Source organism: Pygoscelis adeliae, unplaced genomic scaffold, assembly GCF_000699105.1.
Source record: "Pygoscelis adeliae isolate BGI_AS28 unplaced genomic scaffold, ASM69910v1 Scaffold108, whole genome shotgun sequence".
NCBI lineage: Eukaryota > Metazoa > Chordata > Aves > Sphenisciformes > Spheniscidae > Pygoscelis > Pygoscelis adeliae.
Window position 1 is genome coordinate 4,724,837 of NW_008825498.1, and position 12,533 is coordinate 4,737,369.

Sequence of the window (12,533 nt, forward strand, 5' to 3'; positions counted from 1 at the left end):
AGTTATGGGGCTGTCCTTGAATACAGTCAATTTCAGTTTACTGATAAGCTGCAAACCTGTGATAGAAATAAATTTGTATTGCAAATCAATAATACAGGAGAACCCAGGCATCAGAATTCTGTTTGAAACAAAGCCCTGTGGTCTGGGGGGGGATGTTCTTTCACCCCACCCAATCTCATTTTTATCATCCTGTAAGAACCAAAGAAAGTATTGCTGTATTCTTGGCTTCTGTACTTAAAATCACAGATGTGAAGAATAGTAGAAATATTCTCCCCTGCCCCTTGGTTTTCTTCATGCAGTATTTTCCCTGTCTATTGTGATGACAATGCAATACTGACAGGGAGCTATTGATCAGAGGCTTTTTTATGTATTCTCTTATATCTCACTCCTTTGCCCGCAAAAGCACATGCATTTTGTAAAGCTTTGACTTTGTCTTTATGTAACAGCTCTCTTGTCGTTTGTGTCTAATTCTTGTAGGGGTTCTGGTTTCCAAGGAGTGCTTTTTCAGTGTTAGAGTAAATGTAGGTTACTTTTTTTTCCCCGTCTCCTTAGAGGTACCAAAATATTAAATGCTACTGAAGATAAGTCAGCCAGGCTGCTCAGCTGCATACTGTAATACCATATTTTAAAGTATCAGTAATATCTGCTGATGTTAAGGATTTACTGCTTGTACTCTGCTATCATCACCATACCAGTTTGAACATATCTTAGATTTTTGCCATTACTGCTGTAAATAAGGGAATGCTGTTCCCTTTTTTTAGAAGCTGAGACTTGCCTGTTCAGTGAATGCCTATGCAGATGTTCAATACCTAGACTTGGGATTGAATGCCCAGGTCCTGATGTATGTACAGGAAAGGAACTGTGGAGCTGATTGGGAGCAGAGCATCTATCTCCCAATGGCTGATGCGATTGGTAATTTTGTCTTGTGTGTACTGTAGGCCTGTGTTTTGTTGGTTTGCTTGGCATGGATTTTGTCCCAAGTGTGTCTACTGAACAACAATTGACTGGAAGTGCCACACTGAAAGTTCAGTTACAGAAGCGAAATGAAATGTGTTACATCTAGCTTATGTCCTGAGGCTTGGCAGTAGAGCTCTGCAGACCTTAGCAGTCAGTCTTAAAGCAACACAGAACACTATTTTAAAAGTAATCTTCTCTTGTTATTTGCTCTTTTAACTTACTGCCTATTACACTAGTCTTTGAAAACGTGAACTTAATCTGCAGGCTAGGCTCTGTACTGTAGGAACCAGCACTTCTGTGCTTAGATTAATGTTGACCAGATGCTATGAGGTATAGTTCTGCAAACATTACCGTTAGCATAGTGGGGGGGTGGTAAAAACTTCAGTAACTCTTCTGACTTACTGTTCAATCTTCCTAATATTACAATTACAATGAGTGGTTAATGGGATTATTTGAGAAATTAACTTGTTTTTTTCTTGCAGAAAAAACATGCCTTACGTTGCTACTGTCAAGCCATGCAGGTTTACAAAGGGAAAGGCTGGTCTCTTGCAGAAGACCATATTAACTTCACTATTGGTCGCCAGTCCTTTACGCTTCATCAGCTTGACAATGCTGTGTCTGCCTTCAGGCATATTTTGATCAACGATAGTAAACAACCTCCAGCTCAGCAAGGAGCTTTTTTAAGAGAATATCTTTATGTTTATAAGGTAGATGACTTTTCGTTGTCTTTATTCCCTGAGTAATCAGTAATTTTATTACCAGTAACTTTCTATTAAGTCACTAAATGATTTTCTGTTATACCTGCTTTGTTACAGGGTTGTGTTTTTATCTAGTTGATGGGTTAATTTTTTACGTTAGGCTTCAAAAAACCAAATACGCTGCATCGCATGTGTGTATTAAGTGTACTTCCACTGATGGGTATTAGTGTGACTCTTCGTTTGTGTTTTTATTACAGTAAAATGAACTCTTCCTTCTGAGGATCATGGCTGAATTGTAGCTTGTGATAGTTCAGTTTCTTTTAGAGGAAGTAGATCTGTTTTGTTTTGATCAATTTATAATGATTTTTGAGGCTTTTGATAATAAATGTTTAATAAAGACTAGGTAGCTCTACCACCTTTTCTAGTACTATAAAGTAATCCCCATCCATGTTGTAGTGAATTTTATTCTTTAATATGGGTTTTTATAGATCAAGTGGCTCATCAAGTTGGCTATAAGTTCGTGAGTGATTCTGGATTGTAGTATACCATGTACATTATGGTGTGTTTAGTGCTAATATCACCACACAACTTGCAGCCAGCCATGTAGTTACTTACTGTCTCTTAAAGCTTGTAAACAGAATTTCTGTGGTGTTTGCTGAGTTATGGTAGACCTTACTTGAGACTGGTGTTTGAGTCCACAGCTCAGCTGTGGTGAGAGTCTTGTGTAACGGTGGTGGTGTAGTGAACATAGTTTACCAAATTCTGAGTTGGAGAGTCAAGCTTTGCATCAAGTAAAGCTTGTAATGGCCATGCAGCCACAATACTGATTAGAGTGCTGGATTAAAATAATTATTTTCCTTTTTCCATAAAGACTTAAGAACTTGAAACTCTTATTGAAGAAAATACTACTTCAGACTGTCAAAGTAGAAGAAACTATCAAAACAGTTAATTAAAATGATTCATTCTATCTTAAATACTACCTGTTCAAGCATTGAGTACTTATAACTGGGTTTTCTTATCATTCAATCATTGGTAACGTACAGCATAGACATCATGTATTTGCATAATGGCATGACACACTGTTTTCCTCCTTTGCTCCAGAACGTAACCCAGCTATCACCTGATGGTCCCTTACCACAGCTTCCTTTACCATATATTAACAGCTCAGCAACCCGTGTTTTCTTTGGGCATGATCGAAGACCAGCAGAAGGTTAGAAAATTTTATGTAAACAGATTGAAGTTCCTTATTTATGGAACCAAAATATATGCAAGAGTTGGTATCATTTAAAAAAAAAAAACCCTATCATTATGTAAAACTAATGAGACAAGGTAACTTCTTAAATAATATTTCAAAAGAAAAGCTTAAGCTTAGTATCTAATCGCTAGATGTTTTCAGACTTCCTGTGTAAATATGAAATCCGCATATGCAGATGTGCTGACTTCCACTATTTTTCATAGCTGGAAAGCTTCAGTGCAAGTCTGTAATGAACTTCATGAAAGGGATTATTAATGCTTTAGCAAATGCTAGATGCTAGTGCCAATGCTAGAAATTAGCTTTACAGTTAACTTTCTCTTGGATGAAATGTTTGAAACACTGTGATTCCTGAATGTAAAGTAAGCCGAGTGGAAATTCTTATATAAACCAGGGCTGTACTGTGGGGCTGTGGTCGGTCATAAAGTAAAAATAATCTGTAAGCTGAGTATACCATGTAGCATGCTAAAATCTTGGAATTCCACAATTTGTAAATAGAAGTACACTCAAATTATCCTCAGTATTGTCTTCTGTGTGTGTATTTCACTGTCCTGCAATTCACTGATTTATATCGATTGTAACATAAAAATGACAGTGACTGAGAAATTAAAGTATTTTAACAATACTTACCAAATTGCTAGTGCAGCCCTCTGTTGCAACTGTTGCATGCTACTGTTCTCATCTTCTAAGATTGCCTTACTCATACTAGGTGAAAAGCAGGCAGCTACGCATGTAAGTCTGGATCAGGAGTATGACTTGGAATCATCACAACAGTGGAAGGAACTTGAAGAGCAGGTCGTTTCTGTGATAAATAAAGGAATAATACCTTCAAACTTCCAACCAACACAGTTCTGTTTAAATCGCTACTCAGATAACTCCAGATTTCCGCTTGCTGTGATAGAAGGTAAAGTTAAGATTTATACACTTCAGAAATAAAGTGTTAGGTAAATTTGTACAATATTTCCTGTGTTATTGTAGATTTAAACCAAACCAGTGTTCTTGTGCAAGTTGTTTGCACAAGAATGCTTTGAGTTAGGTAAACGTTCAGATTGTGGTGGGGATAGCCTGTTGGATTATTTTCTTGTACTTCTTTAATAGAACCAATAACTGTAGAAGTGTCCTTCCGAAACCCTCTGAAAGTTCCACTTCTTTTGACTGACCTTTGCTTGCTGTGGAAGTTTCAACCTAAAGACTTCAATGCAAAGCATGATGGAGAAACAAAAGAGCTGGTAAGGAAAGCTTCATCCTTTTTCAACCAAAACCAGACAGCTACGGTTATGGAGTATATATTAACTTAAGTCTTCAAAATTCTGTAGTGTGAAAACAGCTGGTTTAAGTGTAAATTTAAAAAAAGTAGCTACTGAATTTCTTTATGCATTGTTTAGATTTTCCTAGATCCATAGGGCACAAAGCAACCAAGTTAAGAAACGTACTGTAATGAGCATTGTAAAGGTTAATGCAAAGCAAAATACTTCCAATGTTTCGTTGTATGTCTAGTACATCTATTTTGAGTCACTAGCCTTGACCAGCAGAAATAACTTGCAGTGTCAATAGGTATGTTATGAAATATCTTTTTCTTACTCGAGCTACTGTACGTAGTGAAATGTGTGTTCTGGAAAAATTGTGCTGGTGTGACATAGGAACATCTTGGTATCTCAATTAGAAGAAAAATGAAAATTTGTTGTATTAAAAATTAATGTTTGGAATACTTTAGATGAACTACTTACTACTGTTTAATTTAACACTTCAACTAATACTGCCAAAACCTCCCTCTGAAGGACAGTTCTCACATTCATATTTTTAAGGTTTTAATATGTTCTAATACTGAATATTACATAAATTCCTTAATTTGGTTTCCTGGCCAAAAGCATGTGGAACATAGTGATCTCTAAAGGTGCTGTAAGTGTTTGCCAAAGTTATGAACATGGTTTCATATAAATAAGTCTCCTGGTTTTGGCTGGGATAGAGTTAATTTTCTTCCTAGTAGCTGGTACAGTGCTGTGTTTTGGATTTAGTATAAGAATAATGTTGATAACACACCGATGTTTTAGTTGTTGCTAAGTCGTGCTTATACTAGTGAAGGACTTTTCAGCTTCTCATGCTCTACTGACTGAGAAGGCTGGAGGTGCACCAGAAGCTGGGAGGGGGCAGAGCCAGGACAGCTGACCCAAACTGGCCACAGGGATATTCCATACCATATGACGTCATGCTCAATATATAAACTGGGGGGAGTTGGCCGGGGGCTGGTGACCGCTGCTTGGGAACTGGCTGAGCATCGGTCGGCGGGTGGTGAGCAATTGCATTGTGCATCACTTGCTTTGTGTATTATTTTATCATTATTATTACCATTATCATTATTATTTTCCCTTCCTTTTCTGTCCTATTAAACTGTTTTTATCTCAACCCAGAAATCTTACTTCCCTTCCCCCCCCGATTCTCTCCCCCATCCCACTGGGGATGGGGGGAGTGAGCAAATGGCTGTGTGGTGTTTTAGCTGCCTGCTGGGTTAAACCACAACAAAGTCTTAAGGATTACCATATGCTTTCCCTTCTGTTGTGGTCTGAACTGCTACTTTAATGATATGATAAATATTCCTGTGAGTATTGGTGAGCAATTGGAACTTAAATTTCTCTAAAGTAAATAGAATAAATTTCTCTCTTAAATTTCTCTAAAGTAAATGTTTACTGAGCTCTCTAGCTGCTGCTTTAATTCAGAAAGCCTGAGAAGCTGGATATACAGCACCTGTTGGTCCTAACTGTCTGCAGTTTGAAATTTGTATGCTTTTTTTTCCTTGAACACTTTAGGAAGTGTGTGGGAAGTAATATTTATGGCACTTTTTCTGCCTAGGAGTAATAGTATCTGAAAAGCTGTTTCTTCTTTTCAGGGAACATGTGATGATGATATGATAGGAACTGAAGCAATAGCAGAATTTTTAATTAGTAGTGAGGAGACAAAAGTGGTAAGTACTATACTTTGTTTTAAAAATAGTCTTTTCAGTGTTGAATTTCAGGGTGGAGTTCAGACTTGTTATGATCTGAACTTAATGCTAAACTTACGGAAGACATTACTGATATATGAAGTACCAGAACTTCTGAATCTCATCAGTGTGTATAAATATCTGAAGGGATGATGTGACAGGACAAGAGGTAGAGGGCACAAACTGAAAGACAGGAGGCTCCATCTGAACATCAGGAAACACTTTTTTTACTGGGATGGTGACTGAGCACTGGGCACAGGTTGCCCAGAGAGATTGTAGTGTCTCCATCCTTGGAGATATTAAAAGCCATTTGGACATGGTCCTGGGCAGCTGGCTCTAGGTGGCCTTACTTGAGCAGGCAAGTTGGACAAGATGACTTCCAGAGGTCCTTTCCAACTTCAACCATTCTGTGATTCTGCCTCTGTTACAGTTCATTTTTGTTACAATTTAGGATTCTTTTCTAATGTAGTGAGCATCTCTCAGCTGTGGACTGGTTTGGTAAATTCTATATATATGAAATTCTGAATCCAGTAAACGACCTGTAGTTATTGTATGCAGTTACATCTGCCTACAATATTGACTATAAAGTCAATGTAGCTGTGAGTGTCTTTAGCAATTGGACATTTAAATGTAATAATACTTTTCTCTAGTAGCAACAACAACAAAAATTTAACGTATCTCCACAGGCAAGACTAAAGCTCTTTCCCCATCAAACAGGGGAGCTACATATTCTGGGAGTCGTTTATAATCTTGGCACTGTTCAGGGTCCTGTGACATTAGATGGGATAGATCCTTCTATTGGATTACAGACAGGTAAGTGTATTATTCCCTTAAGCTGTGTGTCTCTGGAAGGGGGAGGCGTGGCTTCTGCAGAGTAGAACTAAATTCTAGTGTTTAATGTTTGACTATCATGATGCAAGGCCTTCCTTCAGGTAAGGATGTAGAAACAAGGGGAACAACTGGAATGGGAAAAGAATGTATTGGCACCTGTAGGAATCCCATGAGAAGGGAAGCAACCCTGCCAAACCCATACTTGCTGTTCCTTTTAAATCTGTGGAAACTCTGAAACCATTAAAAAAAAATCAAAATTTAAACATTCCATCTATGCCACGATGAATCCATAATAACTTTCACTGACTCTCTTGCCATTCATTTTTCTTCTGGGTCTTTTTGCTTTGTTAGCTTTCAGCTTTTGTCTACATGTTGCACTGAAGTTCTTTGCATAGATTCCCAAATTTAAATTTGGCTGATATAATTAATTTTTTTAGCATCTTTATTTTGGTTCTCTTTCCTTTATATTAACATATAAATGTCTTAGTAATTGCATGTTACTAGATCTGTTTTGTTGGGTCATTCATCTGAAACTCTCACAGGGAAAATTTAGTTGTTGGAGGAAATGGGGATTAAAGCACATGTTTGAAAGTGTCTAAAAGAAATAATGAAGCTTGTTTAGCTATCTACGAACTGGAAACCTTTGGAATAAAAAATATTTCGAGAGTGGTGGCCTGTCTCTGAAGGAAATGAAAATGTTTTGGGTGACTTTTCCAGCTTGGCAGAAATTGGGAAAGGAAATAAATACATCACCTTCATGTTCCGTGGCCCCCCTCCCCGCATTGTAATCAAACTATTAAAGGGCAGAGTAAGTCCGCAACAACAGATAACTGTCTGTCTGAACTTGTAATAGCAATGTGTTATGTGTGACAGTAAGCTTTGAATAGTTCTTTGTCAGTGGTACTGCTTAATCAACGAATGCTGCATGTACCCAATAATAGAAAAACCAAAATAACTTTTGAGACTGGGTAGGGAGCCTTGGATCACTTATCAGAAAAAAGTTAGGAATTATTTAAAAAAAAAATCTTGTTAAAAATTGTTTCAGGAAAGTTTGTCTCCAATGGGTTATCTGTGCGAGGACGACAAGATTTAGAAATCCAAGGGCCTCGACTTAATAACACAAAAGAGGAAAAAACATCTATTAAATATGGACCTGATCGACGTTTAGATCCCATTATTACAGAAGAAATGCCTTTGTTGGAGGTATGTAGCTACTTTCTATTGGTAGTTTTGAGCAAACAGCTGAATCCAGAGCTTATAAATGTAATTTGAACAATGAAGTCTTGGACTTTCTTAATGCCTAAATATTTCCAGTTAATTTCTGATCTGTCAGTGCCAAACTTGCGTGGGGTTTTTTCAAGTTTGTCGTGGTTTAACTTGAAGCCTCCAAATCAATATCCTTCTGAAATTGTTATATTCCCTTTAGAATTTTAGTTGGCAACAGCTTTTGTAGCCAAATTTCAAGGTTAGGGGGAACAGGCAAAGAAGCTTTCCTCTGTTTGTTTGCCATTCATCTAGAATAGTTCTTCAAGCTGGTTAATTAAAACATAGTGGTTTTCCTTACTAGGGTTATTAAAATGGTCTGACTAACTGGTTAGTGACAACACTCTATAGAATAGACTATTTCAGTTGGAAGGGACCTACAATGGTCATCTAGTCCAACTGCTTGACTGATTCAGGGCTGACCAAAAGTCAAAGCATGTTATTAAGGGCGTTGTCCAAATGCCTCTTAAACACTGACAGGCTTGGGGCACCTCTCTAGGAAGCCTGTTCCAGTGTTTGACTGCCCTCTTGCTAAAGAAATGTTTCCTAATGTCCAGTCTGAACCTCCCCTGGCGCAGCTTTGAACCATTCCCATGCGTCCTATCACTGGATACCAGGGAGAAGAGATCAGCACCTCTCTCTCCCATTCCCCTCCTCAGGAAGCTGTAGAGAGCAGTATAGTTTAAATACGTTGGTGGTTGTTTTCATGCGCATTTGTAACTTGGCTTAATGTTCAGGTTTTTCTTTTCTGCTGTTCTCTCCCATACAGGTGTTCTTTATAAATTTTCCTACAGGGCTTCTCTGTGGAGAAATCAGAAAAGCATATGTAGAATTTGTGAACGTAAGCAAGTGTCCGCTTACCGCACTGAAGGTTGTGTCCAAGCATCCAGAATTTTTTACTTTTGGTGGAAATACTGCTGTTCTAACACCACTAAGTCCTTCAGCTTCTGAAAACTGTAGTGCTTACAAGACTGTTGTGACAGATCCTACCTCTGTGCGTACAGCACTGCTATCTTCAGCTTCTTCTGTAGACTTTGGGGTTGGCACAGGAGGTCAGCCTGAAGTAATACATGTCCCACTTCCTGATGCTGTTCTTCTTCCTGGGGCTTCAGTGCAGCTGCCAATGTGGTTACGGGGACCAGATGAAGAAGGTGTTCATGAAATTAACTTTTTGTTTTACTATGAAAGTATTAAAAGACACGCAAAAATGTGGTAAGTTTTTACCTACTTTTTTCTGTCATACTTATTAGACACTTCATAAACATTGTAAGCATAAATGTAAATCTTACTGAATTTCTCTCAATTGCTGTGATGATGTAAAAGTGGCCTGTTATCTGCTATTCTAAGCAATAATGGTTTTTCTACTATATGATCTAATTTCCATATGAAGTTATATAGCCTACACTGCTGCCATCAAAGTGGCAATTATTAATATAATTTAATAGAAGGAGCGTTACTAGAATGCTGTTAATACAAACTCTGTTAGTATTTAGTTTCTCTGGAAGCACATTTCTGAGGCATAGGGGAAAGAAAATCGTGATTTAATTTGTTTCTGCATCTTATAAAACAAAAGATTTTGTTCTTGGTTAAAATGTGGTTAGTAGTTGTATTATGATGAAAATTTATTCTCTTTGGAGGGATTAAATTCCAGGTTTGACTTGCATGCTGTTGTATGTATAGCTTCTTTTTGGACCATCTTGAGACAGTGGACAGTCAAGTTTGACACCACAAGCTAACAAATAGTGCTTTCTTTTGAACTTTACTTGAAAGGTAGCAAGTTGACTCTTTGTGTCACTTATTCCCAAGTCCCACCCTTGTCCGAGGCTAAGAAGGCTCGGGAGAACTTTTTTAAGAAACCTGTTCTTCAGAGATTCTGGGGTGAATAGGCCTTTGTTCAGAAAGTGAAGAGATCAGCCTTCAGGAAGCCTTAGTGTAGCAGTATAGCAAACAGCCAAATGCAGAAATGAAAACTGTCTCTTTTTACCCCTCTCTTGCACTCTTCTGCAAATACTGTTCTTATGTTGCTACCTTATGGCTGTTAGAGCTCATAGCTAGAGCTGAGAAAAAGTTGCAACAGGCTTTATCTAGATTTAGTTTTTAGCCCACTAAGAATACTGGTCACAGACTTAAATGTTACGATTTAGTTTTCTGGGAGAGAAACTTATTATGGAGCTGTGTGCTGGATTTGTCTGGAGAATGTGTCTCTGCCCACCTTAAGAAGCAGTGCAGACTAGGAGTGGATCTGTAATCAGGGCTGGGGACCTGGTGTTGTGGTTTAATCCCAGCTGGCAACTAAGCACCACACAGCTGCTTGTTCACTCCCCCCCACCCCACCCTGTGAAAAGTAAAAGAGAAAACTTGTGGGTTGAGGTAAGGACAGTTTAATAGGCAAAGCAAAAGCTGCACACACAAGCAAAGCAAAACAAGGGATTCGTTTGCTACTTCCCATTGGCAGGCATCTCCAGGAAAGCAGGGCTCCATCATGTGTAATGGTTACTTGGGAAGATAAAATGCCATGACTCTGAACATCCCCCGCCGCCTTCCTTCTTCCCCCAGCTTTATGTGCTGAGCATGACATTATATGATATAGAATATCCCTTTGTTCAGTTGGGGTCAGCTGTCCCAGCTGTGTCCCCTCCCAGCTTCTTGTGCCCCCCCAGCCTGCTTGCTGGTGGGGTGGGGTGAGAGGCAGAAAAGGCCTTGACTCTGTGTAAGCATTGCTCAGCAGTAACTAAAACATCCCTGTGTTATCAACACTGTTTTCAGCACAAACCCAAAACATAGCCCCATACTAGCTACTATGAAGAAAATAACTCTATCCCAGCCAAAACCAGCACACCTGCTCTCTATACTATACGTATTCAGGATGATGGTGGGGAGCAGGGCTACTTCAGATGAGCTCTAGTCACATGGACTGAATGTCTGCTTGTGGCTGGAGCTTGTTTTCCAGGCTAGCTCTGAGAAAGAAACCAAGCTCGTGTGCTGTGAGACTGCTCTGTAATGTAAACCAAAGCCAAGTAAGTTGAAGATGGTCTAGAGCGTGGATCAGTGGTGTATTCTTGAAATCAAACTGAAAGTCATGCAAATGCACCTTTTGTTTAGATTTCTCTGTAGCTTCTGAAATGCCAAAGTTAACTTTTCATTTGGCTTTAAGCTAGTCTGTAGGAATAGGGAATTTGTCCCCCTACAATGTAGTTATTTTTTTCTTCCTTTTTTTTTTAAGAACAGAACTTATTTCTCCTCTGAGTTCATAGTATTCAAAGTGAGGTGTTTCAGAGATGGAAGGTGGTTGTTTGGGGAATATATTTGTTCCCTACGGTATTGAAGTTTCCAGGGGAACTTAAGAGATGTGATCTTGTTTAACAGTACTCTTTGTAGACTGAGCATAGCTTTTAAATTTTCAAAAAATTATTTAATTTGTGCCACTTGAAAGCTATACAGACATCTGTATATCTGTCTGAAGATTAACTGCAAAACTTAAGTTTATTCTGTAGCTTGTGACACTATGTGAAGTAGAGTTTAGGAAACCACTGATTTCCCCTCCCAAAATAAGTATTGCATGATGTTTCGGCATATTTAGTAGGTAATGCATATCAAATTTTTACATACCTCTAATGTTTCCAAGTGGAAGTTATGGTAACACAAAGCTTCTATGTGGGAAAAGCTCATGTGTTTTGATGGTGTCCAAGAATGGAAGTCTACTCATTAGAGAAACAGGAAGGTAACTTTTACAAAGGGCTTGCTGGCCTGGAGGTTGAGCATGCCTGGAAAAAGGCAGAGTAGTGATGGTTCTAGAAGTAAACTTTCAAGATTCTTAGTTCAGGGGAGTTTGTTGAATGCAGTGATATTCTGTCTAAATGCTTTTTAGTAAACGTTTGTGCAGGAGATGTGACTGACTAGTGTGCCTTTTATGGTTTATTTACTCAAAAACTCTATTTGCCAAAGCATGTGGTGGCATTAAATAGCTTAATGACATGCCTGTGCCAATACATGCCTGTTTGCTTTCGCTGTGCCAGTTGTCTTACATCAGAAATATTTCTGATGTATTTTTCGTCACAGTAACTATATGAACCTTTTCCTGTAGTATTTCAAACTGGCTAGAAGACTGCATGTTTGAACAGCACCTACCCATGCAGCATGATTGTTAAAAATAATATAGTTTTGATAGGAAGCTAAAGAGAAAAGTGTCTCTTTGGTGATTGAAAGTAATAACTTGTCTAATGGCCTTAGTACTGATGACAAACATAAAAGCTAAACTTCTTGATGACAGGTTCTGGACAGCAGTCCTCGTTGTTCAGAATGTCTTTTTTCTTTTTTTCTTCCCTTCCACTCCTTCCTAGTCATAGAGTATTAAGGCACACTGCAGTTATTTGTACTAGCCGGTCTCTGCATATTCGAGCTACTGTCTGCAGAAGTAATGCACTTGAAGATGGAGAAGGCAGAGGAGACAATATGTTGGTGTTTGTGGATGTAGAAAATATCAATACTGTAAGTTACTTTTAATAATAATAATAATACTGTTCTAAAGCTCATCAGATGTGTGTCACCAGTAGAA

At 38.4% G+C, this 12,533-nt stretch overlaps 1 protein-coding gene across 1 annotated transcript in view; it reads left to right on the plus strand.

Moving 5' to 3' along the window:
- TRAPPC8 (trafficking protein particle complex 8) overlaps nucleotides 1–12,533 on the plus strand; it is a 65,636-nt gene that overhangs the window by 34,490 nt on the left and 18,613 nt on the right. The window contains exons 14-22 of the mRNA XM_009331478.1: nucleotides 1,440–1,664; nucleotides 2,757–2,865; nucleotides 3,617–3,811; nucleotides 4,006–4,136; nucleotides 5,792–5,866; nucleotides 6,571–6,697; nucleotides 7,761–7,918; nucleotides 8,748–9,190; nucleotides 12,319–12,466. Of these exons, the coding sequence (XP_009329753.1) occupies nucleotides 1,440–1,664; nucleotides 2,757–2,865; nucleotides 3,617–3,811; nucleotides 4,006–4,136; nucleotides 5,792–5,866; nucleotides 6,571–6,697; nucleotides 7,761–7,918; nucleotides 8,748–9,190; nucleotides 12,319–12,466 (1,611 nt within the window). The remainder of the gene's footprint in view (nucleotides 1–1,439; nucleotides 1,665–2,756; nucleotides 2,866–3,616; nucleotides 3,812–4,005; nucleotides 4,137–5,791; nucleotides 5,867–6,570; nucleotides 6,698–7,760; nucleotides 7,919–8,747; nucleotides 9,191–12,318; nucleotides 12,467–12,533) is intronic.